The sequence below is a fragment of the Scyliorhinus canicula genome, chromosome 1 (assembly GCF_902713615.1).
Source record: "Scyliorhinus canicula chromosome 1, sScyCan1.1, whole genome shotgun sequence".
Classification (NCBI taxonomy): domain Eukaryota; kingdom Metazoa; phylum Chordata; class Chondrichthyes; order Carcharhiniformes; family Scyliorhinidae; genus Scyliorhinus; species Scyliorhinus canicula.
Window position 1 is genome coordinate 119504072 of NC_052146.1, and position 17836 is coordinate 119521907.

General features: G+C 47.1%; 1 protein-coding gene across 6 annotated transcripts in view; it reads right to left on the reverse strand.

The window, feature by feature from the left end:
• The window catches only part of LOC119966812 (regulator of G-protein signaling 17-like), a 51646-nt gene that overhangs the window by 14399 nt on the left and 19411 nt on the right, over positions 1-17836 (reverse strand). For all 6 annotated transcript variants that reach the window (XM_038798799.1, XM_038798809.1, XM_038798789.1 and 3 more), the window contains one exon: positions 8277-8505. In XM_038798799.1, the coding sequence (XP_038654727.1) occupies positions 8277-8505 (229 nt within the window). The remainder of the gene's footprint in view (positions 1-8276; positions 8506-17836) is intronic.

Below are 17836 nucleotides of genomic sequence, written 5' to 3' on the forward strand. Positions count from 1 at the left end.
GGGGGACTTCAATATGCAGGTGGATTGGGTAAATAACGTAGCCAGTGGATCCAAAGAAAAGGAATTCATGGAATGCTTACAAGATGGCTTTTTGGAACAGCTTGTCATGGAGCCCACAAGGGAGCAGGCTATTCTGGACCTAGTGCTATGTAATGAACCAGACTTTATAAAAGATCTTAAAGTAAGAGAACACTTAGGAAGCAGCGATCATAATATGGTTGAGTTCAGTCTGCAGTTTGAAAGAGAGAAGGCAAAATCGGATGTAATGGTGTTACAGTTAAATAAAGGTAATTACGAGGGCATGAGAGAGGAACTGGTGAAAATCGACTGGAAACAGACCCTAGTGGGGAAGACAGCAGAGCAAAAATGGCAGGAGTTTGTATGCATAATTGAGGACACTGTACAGAGGTTCATCCCCAAGAAAAGAAAGATTATCCGGGGAGGGATTAGACAGCCATGTCTGACAAAGGAGGTCAGGAAATGTATCAAAGAAAAAGAGAGATCCTATAAAGTGGCCAAAAGCACTGGGAAATCAGAAGATTGGGAAGGCTACAAAAACAAACAGAGGTTAACAAAGAGACAAATAAGGAAGGAGAGGATCAAATATGAAGGCAGGCTAGCCAGTAATATAAGAAATGATAGTAAAAGTTTCTTTCAATACATAAGAAACAAACGACAGGCCAAAGTAGACATTGGGCCAATTCAAACTGATTCCGGAAGGCTAGTGATGGGAGACGAGGAAATGGCTGGAGAACTTAATAAGTACTTTGCGTCTGTCTTCACAGTGGAAGACATGAGTAATATCCCAAAAATTATAGAGGGTCAGGGGGCTGAGTTGAGTATGGTTGCCATTACAAAAGAGATGGTGCTAAAAAAGCTAAAAGGTCTTAAAATTGACAAATCTCCTGGCCCCGATGGGCTACATCCTAGAGTTCTGAGGGAGGTGGCTGAAGAAATAGCGGAAGCGTTGGTTGAGATCTTTCATAAATCACTGGAGTCAGGGAAAGTCCCGGACGATTGGAAGATCGCTGTTGTAACCCCCTTGTTCAAGAAAGGATCAAGACAAAAGATGGAAAATTATAGGCCAATTAGCCTAACCTCGGTCGTTGGTAAAATTCTAGAATCGATCGTTAAGGATGAGATTTCTAAATTCTTGGAAGAGCAGGGTCGGATTAGAACAAGTCAACATGGATTTAGTAAGGGGAGGTCGTGCCTGACGAACCTGTTAGAATTCTTTGAGGAGGTGACAAGTAGGTTAGACCAGGGAAACCCAGTGGATGTGGTCTATCTGGATTTCCAAAAGGCCTTTGATAAGGTGCCACACAGGAGGCTGCTGAGTAAGGTGAGGGCCCATGGTGTTCGAGGTGAGCTACTGGCATGGGTTGAGGATTGGCTGTCTGACAGAAGGCAGAGAGTTGGGATAAAAGGTTCTTTTTCGGAATGGCAGCCGGTGACCAGCGGTGTCCCACAGGGTTCAGTATTGGGGCCGCAGCTGTTCACCATATATATTAATGATCTGGATAAAGGGACTGGGGGCATTCTAGCGAAGTTTGCCGATGATACGAAGTTAGGTGGTCAGGCAGGTAGTGCTGAGGAAGTGGGGAGGCTGCAGAAGGATCTAGACAGTTTGGGAGATTGGTGCAGGAAATGGCTGATGCAATTCAACGTGAGAAAATGTGAGGTCTTGCACTTTGGAAAAAAGAATCCAAGCATAGACTATTTTCTAAACGGTGAGAAAATTCATAAAGCCAAAGTACAAAGGGATCTGGGAGTGTTAGTCGAGGATTCCCTAAAGGTAAACATGCAGGTTGAATCTGTGATTAAGAAAGCGAATGCAATGTTGTCATTTATCTCAAGAGGGTTGGAATATAAAAGCAGCGATGTGCTACTGAGCCTTTATAAGGCTCTGGTTAGGCCCCATTTGGAGTACTGTGTCCAGTTTTGGGCCCCACATCTCAGGAAGGACATACTGGCACTGGAGCGTGTCCAGCGGAGATTCACACGGATGATCCCTGGAATGGCGCGTCTAACATATGATGAACGGCTGAGGATCCTGGGATTGTATTCATTGGAGTTTAGAAGGTTAAGGGGAGATCTAATAGAAACTTACAAGATAATACATGGCTTAGAAAGGGTGGACGCAAAGAAACTGTTTCCGTTAGGCGGGGAGACGAGGACCCGTGGGCACAGCCTTAGAATTAGAGGGGGTAAATTCAGAACAGAAATGCGGAGACATTTCTTCAGCCAGAGAGTGGTGGGCCTGTGGAATTCATTGCCGCGGAGTGCAGTGGAGGCCGGGACGCTAAATGGCTTCAAGGCAGAGATAGATAAATCCTTGATGTCGCGAGGAATTAAGGGCTACAGGGAGAATGCTGGTAGGTGGAGTTGAAATGCCCATAAGCCATGATTGAATGGCGGAGTGGACTCGATGGGCCGAATGGCCTTACTTCCACTCCTATGTCTTATGGTCTTATGGATAGTAAACTCATACCATCTGCTGCACTGGCTGGAGCTTTGATTTAGTTGAGGATGGGAGCAGAGGCCGGGATGGAGGTTAGACTCGGGGCTGTTTGTGGACAGGGTTTTTTGCGGGCGGTGATTAAGGACGACATGGAGTTGAACCAAATGGGGAGGTATCGGCAGCCACATTCTGGGAGGCATTGAAGGCGGGGGTCGTGGGGGCGATTATCTTGTTCAAGGTGCATGGAGATAGGAAAAGGAGAGAGGAGTACAAATGATTATTGGGTGAGATAGTTGAGGTGGACAGGAGTATTCGAGGACCCCCACCATAGAGAGTTTGACGAAGAGAAAGAAGTTACTGGGGCAGTTCAACAGGTTGACGACGGAAATGGAGGTTGGGCAGCCATGGAGGGGGAGGGGGGTGCAGTACGAATATGGAGAGCAGGAGAGCTGCATGCTAACCCACCAGCTACGGAGGCAGGCCCCGTCCAGGGAAATCTTGAGGGTGCGGCAGGGAAGGAGGAGGTAGTGTCGGATCTGGGGAGGATAAATGAGGCGTCCAGGGAATATACTGAGGAATTGTACAGGGCGGATCCCGGGGTGAGGATGGCGATATGGGGGGGTTCTTAGATGGGCTGGGATTCCCACGGTTGGATGAGGAGAGGAGGCAGGCGCCAGAGGAGCCTTTAGGGCTGAAGGAGGCAATGGAAAGCATAAGAGGGATGAAGTTGGGGAAGACCCCGGGGCCGAACAGTTACCTGGTGGAATTTCATGACGGCTTTGCGGTGGAGCTGGCACCACACCTACTGGGGGCATTTAGCGAGGCGCTAGAGAAGGGGGAGCTGCTCAAGACAATGATGTAGGTGATGATTACACGAATACCAAAGAAAGGGAAGGACCTGTTAGAGTGTGGGTCATACAGGCCCATATCACTGTTAAATGCAGATGTGAAAGTGTTGTCTAAGTTAGTGGCAGGGAGGATGGACGGATGCGTTTCAGGCTGTCATGGGCTTCGTAAAGGGCAGACAACTCTTGTGTAATATAAGGTGACTATTGAATGTGATCATGACCTCATCGGGAGGATGGGTACTGGAGGTAGTGTTGTCTATGGATGCAGAGAAGGCATTTGATTGGGTGGAGTGGCAGTACCTGTTTGAGGTTCTGGGAAGGTTTTGATTTGGACCAAAGTTTGTGGCATCGGTGTGTCTGTTGTACATGGCCCCGGTGGCAAGTGTACGGACCAATGAGATGAGCTTGCAGTGTTTTGGGTTACATAGGGGAACGAGGCAGGGATATCTGCTGTCGCCACTGCTGTTTGTGCTAGCGATAGAGCCCTCGGCGATGGCCCTTAGAGAGGTGGCAGGGGATTAGGAGGGGGAGTAGGGAGCACCGGGTGTCGCTGTGCACTGACAACCTGCTATTATATGTGTCAGAACTGCTGGAAAGTATTGGGAGGATTATGAGCCTATGGAGAAGTTGGGGCTCTCTTGGGTTATAAGTTGAATGTGGGGAAAAGCAAGGTATTCCCAGTGAATGAGTCAGATCAGGGAGTTCATTTAGGGGGCTGACAATTAGGGTAGCTAGAAATATCCTCCAGGAGCTCCGGTTTTCTCCTACAAGTCCCGAAAGATGTGCTTGTTAGGTGAATTGGACATTCTGAATTCTCCCCCTGTGTACCCAAACAGGTGCCGGAATATGGCGACTAGGGGCTTTTCATAGTAACTTCATTGCAGTGTTTTTTAAAATAAGTTTAGAGTACCAAATTCTTTTTTATCCAATTTAAGGGGCAATTTAGTGTGGCCAATCCACCTAGCCTGCATATCTTTGGGTTGGGTTGAAGGGGGGGGGGGGGCTGCTGAGATCCAAGCAAACATGGGAGAATGTGCAAACTCCATACGGACAGTGATTTGGAGCCAGGATCGCACTCTGGTCCACAGTACCGTGAGGCAGAGTGATAACCCATAGTGCCATTGTGCCGTTCCTTCATTGCAGTGTTAATGTGAGCGTACTTTTGACACTGATAAAGATTCTTCTTATTATTAGGTATCTGGGAATCCAGGTGATGGGGGAGTGGGTGACATTACACAAGTGGAACTTAACAAAGTTGGTGGTGGAGAAAAAGGAGGACTTTAGGTAGAATACATTACACCTGATGCTGGCGGTGAGGGTCCAAGTGGTGAAAATGAATGTCCTGCCAAGGTTCCTATTTATATTCCAGACGCTCCCAATTTTCATTTCAAAGGCCTTTCTTCGGAAGATGGACACAGTCATTTCGGAGTTTGAATGTTTATAATTGGGGGAGGGGTAATTATGATGCGATTAGGCAAGAATTAGGGAGCATAAGATGGGAACAGAAGCTGTAAGGGAAAGGCACAAATGAAAAGTGGATCTTGTTCAAGGAACAAATACTGCGTGTCCTTGATAGGTATGTCCCCGTCAGGCAGAGAGGAAATTACCGTGTGAGGGAACCATGGTTCACAAAAGAGGTTGAATGTCTTGTCAAGAGGAAAAAGGAAGCATATGTAAGGATGAGAAAACAAGGTTCAGTTGGGTCGCTTGAGGGTTACAAGGAATGAGCTGAAAAAAGGGCTTAGGAGAGCTAGGAGGGGGCATGAGAAGTCCTTGGTGGGTCGGATCAAGGAAAACCCCAAGGCTTTTTACTCTTATGTGAGAAATAGAAGAATGACCAGGGAGAGGTTAGGGCCGGTCAAGGACAGTAGTGGGAACTTGTGCATGGAGTCAGAAGAAATAGAAGAGGCGTTGAATGAATACTTTTCTTCAGTGTTCACCAAGGAGAGGGACCATGTTTTTGAGGATGAATGTGTGATACAGGCGGGTAGGCTGGAGGAGGTAGATGTTCTGAGGAAGGATGTATTAGAAATTTTGAAATACCTGAGGGTCGACAAGTCCCCTGGACCAGATGGGATATATCCAAGGATTCTTTGGGAGGCAAGGGATGAGATTGCAGAGCCGTTGGCTTTGATCTTTGGGTCCTCACTGTCCACGGGGATAGTGCCAGAGGACTGGAAAGTGGCAAATGTTGTTCCTCTGTTCAAGAAAGGGAATAGGAATGACCCTGGTAATTATAGGCCAGTTAGTCTTACTTCGGTGGTCGGTAAGTTAATGGAAAAGGTCCTGAAGGATAGGATTTATGACCATTGGAAAGATACAGCTTAATCCGGGATAGTCAACACGGATTCTTGAAGGGTAAGTCTTGCCTCACAAATTTGATTGAATTCTTTGAGGAGGTAACTAAGTGTGTAGATGAAGGTAGAGCAGTTGATGTCGTATACATATAAGGCGTTTGATAAGGTTCCCCATGGTCGGCTCATGAAGAAAGTAAGGAGGTGTGGGATAGATGGAAATTTGGCCAATTGGATAAGTAACTTGCTATCACATAGAAGACAGAGGGTACTGGTGGATGGAAAATTTTCAGACTGGAGACCAGTTACCAGCGGTGTACCACGGGGATCAGTGCTGGGTCCTCTGCTATTTGTGATCTTTATCAATGACTTGGAGGAGGGGGCTGAAGGGTGGGTCAGTAAATTTGCTGATGACACCAAGATTGGTGGAGTAGTGGATGAGGTGGAGGGCTGTTGTAGGCTGCAAAGAGATATTGATAGGATGCAGAGCTGGGCTGAAAAATGGCAGATGGAGTTTAACCCTGATAAGTGCGAGGTGATTCATTTTGGAGGAAAAAAGTTGAATGCGGATTACAGGGTCAACGGCAGGGTTCTGAGGAATGTGGAGGAACAGAGAGATCTTGGGGTTCATGTCCACAGATCTCTGAAGGTTGCCACTCAAGTGGATAGAGCCCTGAAGAAGGCTTATAGTGTGTTAGCGTTTATTAACAGAGGGCTTGAGTTTAAGAGCCCCGGGGTTATGCTGCAACGAAACATGATCTTGGTGAGACCACGTTTGGAGTCTTGGGCGAAATTCTCCGACCCCCCGCACCGAGCAGCGAGTCCCCTGTGGCAATTCTCCGGCCCGCGATGGGCCGAAGTCCCGCCGCTGGGAGGCCTCTCCCGCCGCTGGGAGGCCTCTCCCGCCGCTGGGAGGCCTCTCCCGCCGCTGGGTTTGAACCACCTCTGGTGGCGGCGGGATCAGCGGCAGGATCAGTGGCGCGAGCGGGCCCCCGGGGTCCTGGGAGGGGGGGGGCGCGGGGCGATTGGACCCCGGGGGGTGCCCCCACGGTGGCCAGGCCCGCAATCGGGGCCCACCGATTGGTGGGCAGGCCAGTGCCATGGGGGCACTCTCCCTTCTGCCGCTGCCACGGCCTCCACCATGGCAGACGTGGAAGAGAATCCCCCACCGGCGCATGCGCGAACCGGCGAAGGCCTTTCGGCCAGCCCCGGCGGCGGGTGTCAAAGGCCACTGGTGCCGGTTTTGGCGCCAGTCGGCGTGGTGCCAACCGCTCCGGCGTGGGCCTAGCCCCTCAATGTGACGGCTTGGCCCCCAAAGGTGCGGAGAATTCTGCACCTTTGGGGAGGCCTGACGCCGAAATGTGTTTGGCGCCACTCCACTACGCCGGGACCCCCCGCCCCGCTGGGTGGGGGAGAATCCAGCCCACTGTGTGCAGTTCTGGTCACCTCATTACAGGAAGGATGTGGAAGCATTGGAAAGGGTGCAAAGGATATTTACCAGGATGCTGCCTGGTTTGCAGGATAGGTCTTATGAGGAAAGGTTGAGGGAGCAAGGGCTTTCTCTTTGGAGCGGAGGAGGATGAGAGGCAACTTCATAGAGGTTTATAAGATGATGAGGGGGATAGATAGAATGAACGTTCAGAGACTATTTCCTCGGGTGGATGTAGCTGTTACAAGGGTGCATAACTATAAGATTCAGGGTGGGGGATGTAGGAGGGATATCCGAGGTAGGTTCTTTACTCAGAGAGTGATTAGGGTGTGGAATGAACTGCCTGCTGTGATAGTGGACGGATACTTTAGGAACTTTTAAGCGGTTATTGGACAGGCACATGGAGCACACCAGAATGACGGGGAGTGGGATAGCTTGATCCTGGTTTCGGACAATGCTCGGCACAACATCGGGGGCCGAAAGGCCTGTTCTGTACTGTACTGTTCTATGTTCTACGAATGGGCAGGGAAGGTGCCAAGGGTGAAGAGGGCACTGCTGCAGAGGCAGAAAGGGGGGTTGATGTTACCAAACTTGCTACAGTACTATTGGGCAGTGACTGTGGAGAAAGTGAGGCAGTGGTGGGAAGGAAAGGGGTTAGATGGGTTAGGATGGAGGAAGAGTCCTGTCAGGGGTACATCCTGAGGGTCATGGTGACGATGGTGCTGCCATTGACACGGACGGGATATACTGAAAGCCCGGATGTACAGTCCACAATAAAAATGTTGAACCAGCTGAGGTGTCATTTTAGGATTGTGGGGATGTCAGTGTTAACAGTTGTGTGAGAACCACGGATTTAAACTGGGGGAGGTGGACGGTATGTGCAGGAGAGGGAGGGAGGGGAGGGGGCCTAGCTAGGCTGCTCTTTCAGAGGGTCGGTGCAGACTCAATGGGCCATATTGCCTCCTTCTGCACTGTAGGGATTCTATGGACAGTATGAAAGTCTCCCTGGGGTACTGGGGAATATTTGTCCCTCCACAAACATCATTGGAATCTGCTTAGTTATTATGTTGCTGTTTGTGGAAACTTGTGCACAAGTTGCCTATCTCTACCTTGCTGTATGTCAGTGATTGCACTTCAATGATGGGAGAGCACTTGGAGCGTATTGAGATGGCTAAAAGGTATTAATTCTCTCTTTTATCTATCCTCTTCATTTACATGCCCCAGTTCATTTACACATCACTCACCTCCTTCGGAGACAGAATTGAAATATAGTCCAGATATATTGATTTTGCCATTTCCGCAATGGTAGCTTTGTGATCTTCGTGCTTCAGTTCCTCACAAGCAAGCCAGAAGAGAATATTTTCATCACTGTGTTCGCTCCGTAAGAATTCCATTAAAATGTTCCTTCCAGTTTGATGCTTCAGGAGCCGTTCAAAGGACTGGGACCAGGCAGTGACTTCTTCCAGGCTCAGACTGTGGATCAAAAGGGGAAATTCCAGTTATCAGGAATATATACCTTCCCCAAGTGAGTGAGGTTGGGGCTAGTTTATATTATTTGGTAAGGAAAAACTGATCCATTTTGTGAAAGGGACGTGCTAACATTACCCAGGAATAAAATGTTCACAATGGCAAAGAGCTTAACATCGTGGGATGTGAGTCAAACATTGTGAAACCTAAGAAGAAGGGCTATGTGAAGCAAAATGCTGAAAATCTGACCCAAAGACAGAAAGTTCTGGAAACGCTTAAGGTAATTTGTGGGGAAACATGAATGTAGGATTAACATTTCTCATCAATAATCTTTCATTAGAGCCCCAAGAAATATTGACCCGGCCTTACGCTCCACACATATGCCCCCTGGTGTGCCGCGTGTGTCTAGAATTCTCGAGTAAAGCTTTACTCCCCTGCCCTTGGAAAAAAGGCTATTTGTTTGAAATAAATTACTGTGAAGGGGGCACTGAGACGGACAGTATAATTGGGTTTGCGAGGCAATGAGATTAACTTTGAGAAAAGAATTAGCCTTTAAAGTTAGAAAGGGGTTATGCCAAAATTAATTGGTAAATCCTATTTCCAGTGGTCAGTTATTGGGCAACTGGAAAGAATTAATTTCAGATCATAACCAGAACAGAGGGAGAAGTTTGGAGATATGTTTAACTCCGTGATTTGTTGGATCATGGCAGGTCCTCCCAGAAATAATAGTGGAAGTCGCCTTTAAAAGGGAAATGGATTGCTGCTGCCTCACGGCGCAGAGGTCCCAGGTTCGATCCCAGCTCTGGGTCACTGTCCGTGTGGAGTTTGCACATTCTCCCCGTGTTTGCATGGGTTTCGCCCCCACAACCCAAAAAAGGTGTGCAGGGTAGGTGGATTGGCCACGCTAAATTGCCCCTTAATTGGAAAAAATGAATTGGGTACTCTGAATTTATTTTTTTAAAAGAAGGAAAAAAGGAAATGGATAAATAGTTGGGAAAAAGTCGGGGGGAAAGGGGAATGGGATTAAGTCCAGTGTTTTTTAAGAGCACCAGTACAGATACGAATGCTGAATGGTCCCCTATGGGACAAAATGCCTTGAATGTAGAAGGTTCAAAGAAGCAGGGGAATAGCTAGGGTAAACCCTTAAGGAACAAAATACACCATCTTGTGTATTCCAATGATCTTTTGCCCATCTCTAAATTATCATATGGATAATACTTGTTTGCTCTTTGATTACATTGTATGGTATTGGGGTAGGCTATTCGGCCCAACCAGTTCATGCTAGCCTCTATGCTCTACTGTCGCCTGATTTCATCTTTCCTCATCTAAATCTAACAATGTAACCTATCCCCTTCTGCTGCAGATAGAAACATAAAATAGAAGCTGGAGGAGGCCATTTGGCCCTTCGAGCCTGCTCCACCATTCATTATGATCATGGCTGATCATCAAATGTAATATTCTGATCCCGCCTTCCCCCCCATATCCCTTGATCCCTTTAGCCCCAAGAGCTATATCTAATTCCTTCTTGAAATTACAACTATTTTCTGTGGTAGCGAATTCCACAGATTCACCACTCTCTGGATGAAGAAATTTCTCTGCACCTCAGTCCTAAAGAGGTTTTACCCCTTATCCTCAAACTACGACCCCCTAGTTCTGGACTCCCTCACCACCGGGAACATTCTTTCTGAATCTACCCTGTCTAGTCCTGTTAGAATTTTATAAGTTTCTATGAGATCCCCTTTATCTTCTAAACTCCAATGAATATAATCCTCTTAGTCTCTCCTCAGATGGCAAACCCGCCATCCCCGGAATCAGCCTGATAAGTCTTTGCTGCACTCCCTCCATAGCAAGAACATCTTACCTCAGATAAGGAGACCAAAACTGAACACAATACTCCAGGTGTGGCCTCACCAATGCCATATACAATTGCTGTTCTCGCTATGAAGGTCAACATACCATTTGCCTTCTTTACTGCCTGCTGTACCTGCACGCTTACTTTTAGCAACTGATGCACAAAGACACCAAGGTCTTGCTAAGTATTTACACCCATTCAAATAACAATCTGCATTCCTATTTTTGCTACTGAAGTGGATAACCTCACATTTATCCACATTATACTGCACCTGACGTGCATGCGTCCACTCCCTCAACCTGTCCAAACCTGCTGAAGCATCTCTGCATCCTCCTCACAGCTCACCCTCCCACCCAACCTTGTATCATCTGCACATTTGGAGATAATACTTTTCCTTCCCTCATCCAAATCATTAATGTATAATTTGAACAGTTGGGGTCCTAGCACAGATCCCTGCGGTACCCCATGAGTCACTGCCTGCCAATCAGAAAAAGATCCATTTATTCCAACTTTGTGTTTCCTGTCTGCTAACCAGCTTTCCACCAATCTCAATACACTACCCATATGCTTTAACATTACATATTAAACTGGTATGTGACACCTTGTCAAAAGCCTTCTGAAAGTCTAAATAAACTACATCCACTGGTTCTCCCTGATCAACTCTACGAGTTATATCTTCAAAGAATTCTAGTAAATTTGTCAAGAATGATTTTCCTTTTGTAAATCCACACTGACTTTGCCTGATTACACAAGTGCTTTCTAAATGCTGTGCTATGAAATCCTTGATAATGGACTCCAGCAACTTCCCTACTACTGACAGTAGGCTCATTGGTCTATAGTTCCCTGTTTTCTCTCTGCCTCCCTTTTTGAATAGCGGGGTTACATTTGCTGCCCTCCAATCTACAGGAACCATTCCAGAGTCCAAAGAATTTTGGAAAATGATCACCAATGGATCTACGATATCTAAGGCCACTTCCTGAAGTATTTTGCGATGAAGATTAGCAAGTCCTGGAGAGGGGCTGGTTTAGCACAGGGCTAAATAGCTGGCTTTTAAAGCAGACTAAGGCAGGCCAGCAGCACGGTTCAATTCCCGTACCAGCCTCCCCGAACAGGTGCCGGAATGTGGCGACTAGGAGCTTTTCACAGTAACTTCATTTGAAGCCTACTCGTGACAATAAGCGATTTTCATTTCATTTCATTTCATTTGTCCGCCTTCAATCCCATTAATTTCCCCCAAACCATTTCTTTACTAATACTAATTTCCTTCAGCTGCTCAATAAAACTTGTGCTTCTCAGAACCTCTGGTACATTATTCACATCTTCTTTTATGATACTTGTCGTTGTTTCACAGTGCCAAGGACCCGGGTTCGATTCCAGGCTTGGGTCACTTGTAAACTTACTTGTGCCACTAATAAAGATTATTATTATAGAGAAAAGAGAGCCAACCTGTTAATCCAATCCATGTGTTGTGTTGTGATGAAAAGTTATTATTTTAATATTCTTGAGGATATTTTTTTCAAATAATCTTTTATTTTCCCAATTAGACTTACATTAACACTGCAATTAAGTTACTGTGAATAGCCCCAAACGCCACATTCCAGCGCCTGTTCGGGTACACAGAGGGAGAATTCAGAATGTCTAAATTACCTAACAGCACATCTTTCAGGACTTGTGGGAGGGAACCGGAGCACACGGAGGAAACCCACGCAGACATGGGGAGACCATTGGACAGTGACCCAAACGGGAATCGAACCTGGGACCCTGGTGCTGTGAAGCAACAGTGCTAACCACTGTGCTACCGTACTGCCCGACATATGGTGTTGGTCTGTGGAAATGCTATGTGTGTGAGACTAATTTAAGCTAGGAACAGAATGTCTACGGAATTGGGACCATCAAAGAGGTTAAGTGTGAAAAGTAGGCATTTGAAGTGAATAGGGCCAAGTTGGATGTTCTACAAATAAACACAACATGGGTAGAAATTTCCATTAGAGATGAGTCAAGATTGGGATTGTTAGCATTTGAATTTCAAAGGGAGGTAAGAAGGCATTTGCAACTTGAGGAATGGTCATAAGTAAACTTGGGAAAGATTAAGTTTAATTTGGTCCAAGAGTGGGAACAATAGAGGACACAAAATATTTTTATATTTTGAAGACTGTTAAGTTCAGAGAGATGTCGTTGGCAATGGCCAGATTTCGGCCTGTCTGGGACCAGTGGCGCCCGTCCTGGAAATGCATACAATATTGTGAGATGACATCAGGAGAGTTTCCCAACGCCATTGCACATGTGCGCAATTGAGGTCGGTGGGTACATGAACGAATCGGATGCACACCTTCCAACAATTAAAAGGTCAATTAAGACCTTTAAAAATCCAATCGAGCGATTTTGCATTGGGCTAAAAACCAATTTCACGGGCAGATTTTTTGCATTTCCTCATCCAAAGCAGGATAAAAGGCTCACAGATTAGCAGCAATTTCTCTGTGATAAGAGAATTCAGAGCTGTGGATTTTAGCATGAGTTTCCTAGTTATTGTTTAGCATTTGAGGTGTGACGTAGAGCATTTCAGGACTTCAGTTTTATGGAGGATTGCAAGACAGTGTTGCATCCTTTGCAAGGCACTGGTCCTCTGCATCTTCTCTGATGGGGATAAGGCAGTCTGCTGGAGGGACCTCTTATGCCGAGGAAGAGAAGCACAGTAAGAAGTCTTACAACACCAGGTTAAAGTCCAACATGTTTATTTCAAACACTAGCTTTCGGAGCACTGCTCCTTCCTCAGGTGAAGGAAGGAGCTGCGCTCCGAAAGCTAGTGTTTGAAACAAACCTGTTGGGCTTTAACCTGGTGTTGTAAGACTTCTTACTGAGCTCACCCCAGTCCAATGCCGGCATCTCCACATCGAGGCAGGGAAGGGCAGGAGGGAGATGAGGCAAAGTGAGTGCGGGCAGCATCCAGGCAGATACCAGGTAAGAGGAGAGGCAGAGGGTGACTTGGTGCAGAGACAGCAGGGAGGCCAAAGTGGGAGGGGATGCCAAAGATGTCACTATCCAGCGGCTAGAGAATGCAGGTAGTGCCCCAACTACCTGCAAATGTCTGAGATCCAGTGGCGCAGGAGGCTACACCTCTCCAGGGACACAGTGACATCAATTTGCAACATGAAAGGTGAGAAATGCTTCTAGCTGGGTGAGGTCGTGGTCACCCCATGTCAGTTGTGTTGAAGGTCACAATTGCCCTCAACTTCTACAACTCCAGTTCATTTCAGGGCTCAGTGGGGGATCTGTGCATCATCTCACAATCAGCTGCTCACAGTTGTGTAACGTTAGTGACCAATATATTCTTCAGACACACCCACACTTGCGTCAACTACTGGACAGATGAGGGCTGCCAGGTAGAGAGAGCATGAGGCTTTGCGGCAAGGGCAGGGTTTCTCCTCGCATGTGACAATTAGGGCAACAGCAGGAGAGCCGGGAGTTTTCATCAACAGGAAAGGGTGCCACTTGATGAATGTGCTGATTGTCTATGACCACACACAACACAGATTCTACAAGTCGGTGCCTATTACCCAGGGAGCTCACATGATTCATACATCCTGTGGTATTCCCAGGTACCAAAACTGTTCTTGGCTCTTGCAAGGTTGAATGGACAGCTCCTGGGTGACGAGGGCTATGCCTTGAAGAGGTGGCTGATGACTCCACTCCATCACCGAAGAACTGAGGAAGAGGAGAGATACAACAGGAATCAGGCATCCACAAGAGTGTTAAGGCGCCTTTCTGATCTGGGGGAATCACTGCAATATCCTCCAGAGTGTGCCTCCCTCATGGTGATTACATGCTGCGCCCTGCACAATCTTGCTCAGACAGGGTGGTCCCAGTGGAGGGTGAGGAGGGCGAGGCAGGACCACAGGCTGGAGGGGATGACTCCAGTGATGACTCTCAGGATGAGCCTGGGATTGCACAGGGTGAGGACTTATGATGGGAACATTCAGGAGGACAGGAATGCATTGATTTAGGTGAACCTTCAGCTAGACATCCAAGGCACAGAGGCCGACTCAATCCAATGGCAGTGTCGCAAGGGCGGCACGGCAGCACAGTGGTTAGCACAGTTGCTTCAATTCCCGGCTTGCGCCACTGCCTGTGCGGAGTCTGCACGTTCTCCCCGTGTCTGCGTGGGTTTCCTCCGGGTGCTCCGGTTTCCTCCCACAGTCCAAAGATGTGCAGGTTAGGTGGATTGGCCATGCTAAATTGCCCTCAGTGTCCAAAAAGGTTGGATGGAGTTACGGAGATAGGGTGGAGGTGAGGGCTTAGATAGGGTGATCTTTTCATGCGTCTGTGAAGACTCGATGGGCCGAATGGCCTCCTTCTGCACAGTAAATTCTATGATCTATTCTATGAATCGTTCCTTTAGAGTCCAATCCAGAAATCCTGCACCACACAAAGCCCTCAGTATATAATAATCTTTATTATTGTCACAAGTAGGCCTACATCAACGCTGAAATGAAGTTACTGTGAAAATCCCCTTGTCGCCACATTCCAGTGCATGTTCGGTTTTACGAACCTATGCAATTTCTGGTTATTGTATGAAGCATGCAGCCAACTCAGCCCACTGAATTGAGGAATGTGTGACTTAACATAACAGCGGCATACAAATGTGCCAAACTTAGCAGAAAATTCAAAGTAGCAAATGTCACCTGTGACACACCCTTGTTGTGCTTAAGGCGCTTTAAACGTACACCTGCAGGTGCTGCATCATGGTGCCTCGCTGGCAGCAGCATTGGAGGCAGCCTGCTGACTTTGCTGTCATGGTGCCCGTGATGACCTTGGAGGCTGTCATCTGACCACCGGTGCTCAAGTTGGCTCTGGCTGGGAAGGAGCATCAACCCCATGGCCGGGCATTGTCAGATGTTGCGGCATAGTAAAATTCAGTGGCCCCTGTTGCTCTGCCTTCATCCTGCATCCTGAGAGGGGCCCACAGAGACGGCAGACACTGTGTCCACCAATGAGGTGTGTCTGCACGTCTCTGCTCACCATTGATGGATGGACACCAAGCAGAGAGACTAAGTGCCGCATTCATCTCTCAAACTGGCAGTGACCTTCAGAGGTCACAGCTGGTATGCTGGCTTTCAGGTCCGTGCGTGACCACTGCATCTACTAAGGGTATCACTGAAGCAGCTTCTCCATGAGAACTGTCACTCAAATGGACAAATGTGTTTGATAATCAGGGTCATCGCAGCACTTATGTTTCACGTGAAATTCTCAATGATGGATGCCATGGTTCTCCGCTAGATCTCCGCATGCATCTTTCATTAGCTACCTTCTCAAATACTCAAAGTATTCATAACCCCCACGCACCTGACCTTGTCTTCTCCAATGAACTAATACATTGCTTCTGCATAGCAGGTATGATTCGAACGAAGCCATTTGTTATGCAGACCAGATACCAGTTTTTATTTTACACAATTTCTCTATTAATGATCAAAGGCAGTGTGTTCATCCTTCAGCAAATTAGAGCATAAGACATGGAAGAATTAGGCCATTCGGCCCATTGAGTCTGCTCTGCTATTCATTCATGGCTGAAATTCACCATTCTCCTGCCTTCTCTCCTACTAGTGGAAACATCTTCTCCATGTCCACTCTATCTAAGCCTCTCAACATTCTGTAAGTTTCAATGAGATCCTCCCTCATCCTTCTGAACTCCATCGAGTACAGACCCAGAGTTTTCAATCTCTCCTCATATGGCAAGCACTTCATTCCCGGGATCGTTCTTGTGAACCTCCTCTGGACCCCCTCTAAGTCCAATACATCCTTCTTTAGATAAGGGGCCCAAAACTGCTCACAATATTCCAAACGGGGTTTGACCAGAGCCTTACACAGCCTTAGCAGCACATCCCTGCTTTTGTATTCTAGCTCTCAACACGAATTCTAACATTGAATTTGCCTTCCTAACCTAACTGCCAAATAAACCTGCATGTTAACCGTAAAGAAACCTGAACTAGCATTCTTAAGTCCCTTTGTGCTTCAGATTCCTGAAGTACTTCCCCATTTAGAAAATAGTTTATGCCTCTATTCTATTCTTCCTAACAAGTGCATAACCTCACACTTTTCCACAATGTATTCCATCTGCCACTTTTTTGCCCACTCTCCTAGCCTGCCAAAGTCCTTCTGCAGCCTCCCTGCTTCCTCAACACAGCCTGTACCTCTCCATATCTTTGTATTATCTGTAAACTTAGCTACAATGCCCTCAGTTCCTTCTTCCAGATCGTTAATGTACACCTTGAATAGTTGTGGTCCCAACACTGACCCCTGAAGAACACCACTAGTCACCGGCTGCCATCTTGAAAAAGATCCCTTTATCCCCACTCAATCTTTCTTCCAGTCAGCCAATTCTCTATCCATGCCAGTACCTTGCCACTTACACCATGAGTTTTATCTTATTTGCCATCCTCTTGCATGGTACCTTGTCAAAGGCCTTCTGGAAATCCAAATAGATCATGTCCGTTTGTTAACTCCTCAAAGAATTCTAACAGGTTTGTCAGACATGACCTCCCCTTGACGAAGCCGTGCTGACTTAGCCCTACTTTACCATGTACTTCCGCAATCTCATCCTTAATAATAGACTCCAAAATCTTACCAATAGCCGAGGTCAGGCTAACCAGCCTAAAAGTTCTGGTCTGCTGCCTCCCTTCCTTCTTAAACAGGGGTGTTACGTTAGCCATTTTCCAGTCCTCTGGGACCCTCCCTGCCTCCAGTGACTTGTGAAAGATCACAACCAATGCCTCCACAATCTCCTCAGCTACTCCTTTAGAACCCTGAAGTGCAGTCCCTCCAGAACACCTTTCAGCTTCCCATAAGACCAAAAGACAGAGGAGCAGAATTAGGCCACTCGGCCCATCGATTCTCCTCTGCCATTCAATCATGGCTGATATTTTCTCATCCCCATTCTCCTGCCTTCTCCCCAAAACCCCTGATCCCCTTATTAATCAAGAACCTATCTATCTCTGTCTTAAAGACACCAGTGATTTGGTCTCCGCAGCCTTCTGCGGCAAAGAGTTTCACAGATTCACCACCCTCCTCATCTTTGTTTTAAAGGATCGCCCCTTTAGTCTGAGATGGTGTCCTCTGGTTCTAGTTTTTCCTACAAGTGGAAACATCCTCTCCACGTCCATTCTATCCAGGCCTCGCAGTATCCTTTAAGTTTCAATAAGATCCCCCCTCCTCTTTCTAAACTCCAACGAGTACAGACCCAGAGTCCTCAACTGTTCCTCATATGACAAGTTCTTCATTCTAGCGATCATTCTTGTGAACCTCCTCTGGATCCTTTCCAAGGCCAGCACATCCTTCCTTAGATACGGGGCCCAAAACTGCTCACAATACTCCAAATGGGGTCTGACCAGAGCCTTATACAGCCTGAAAGAGAAGTAAAGAGAAGTACATACCTGGTCTTGTATTCTAGCCCTCTTGACATGAATGCTAACATTGCAGTTGCCTTCTTAACTG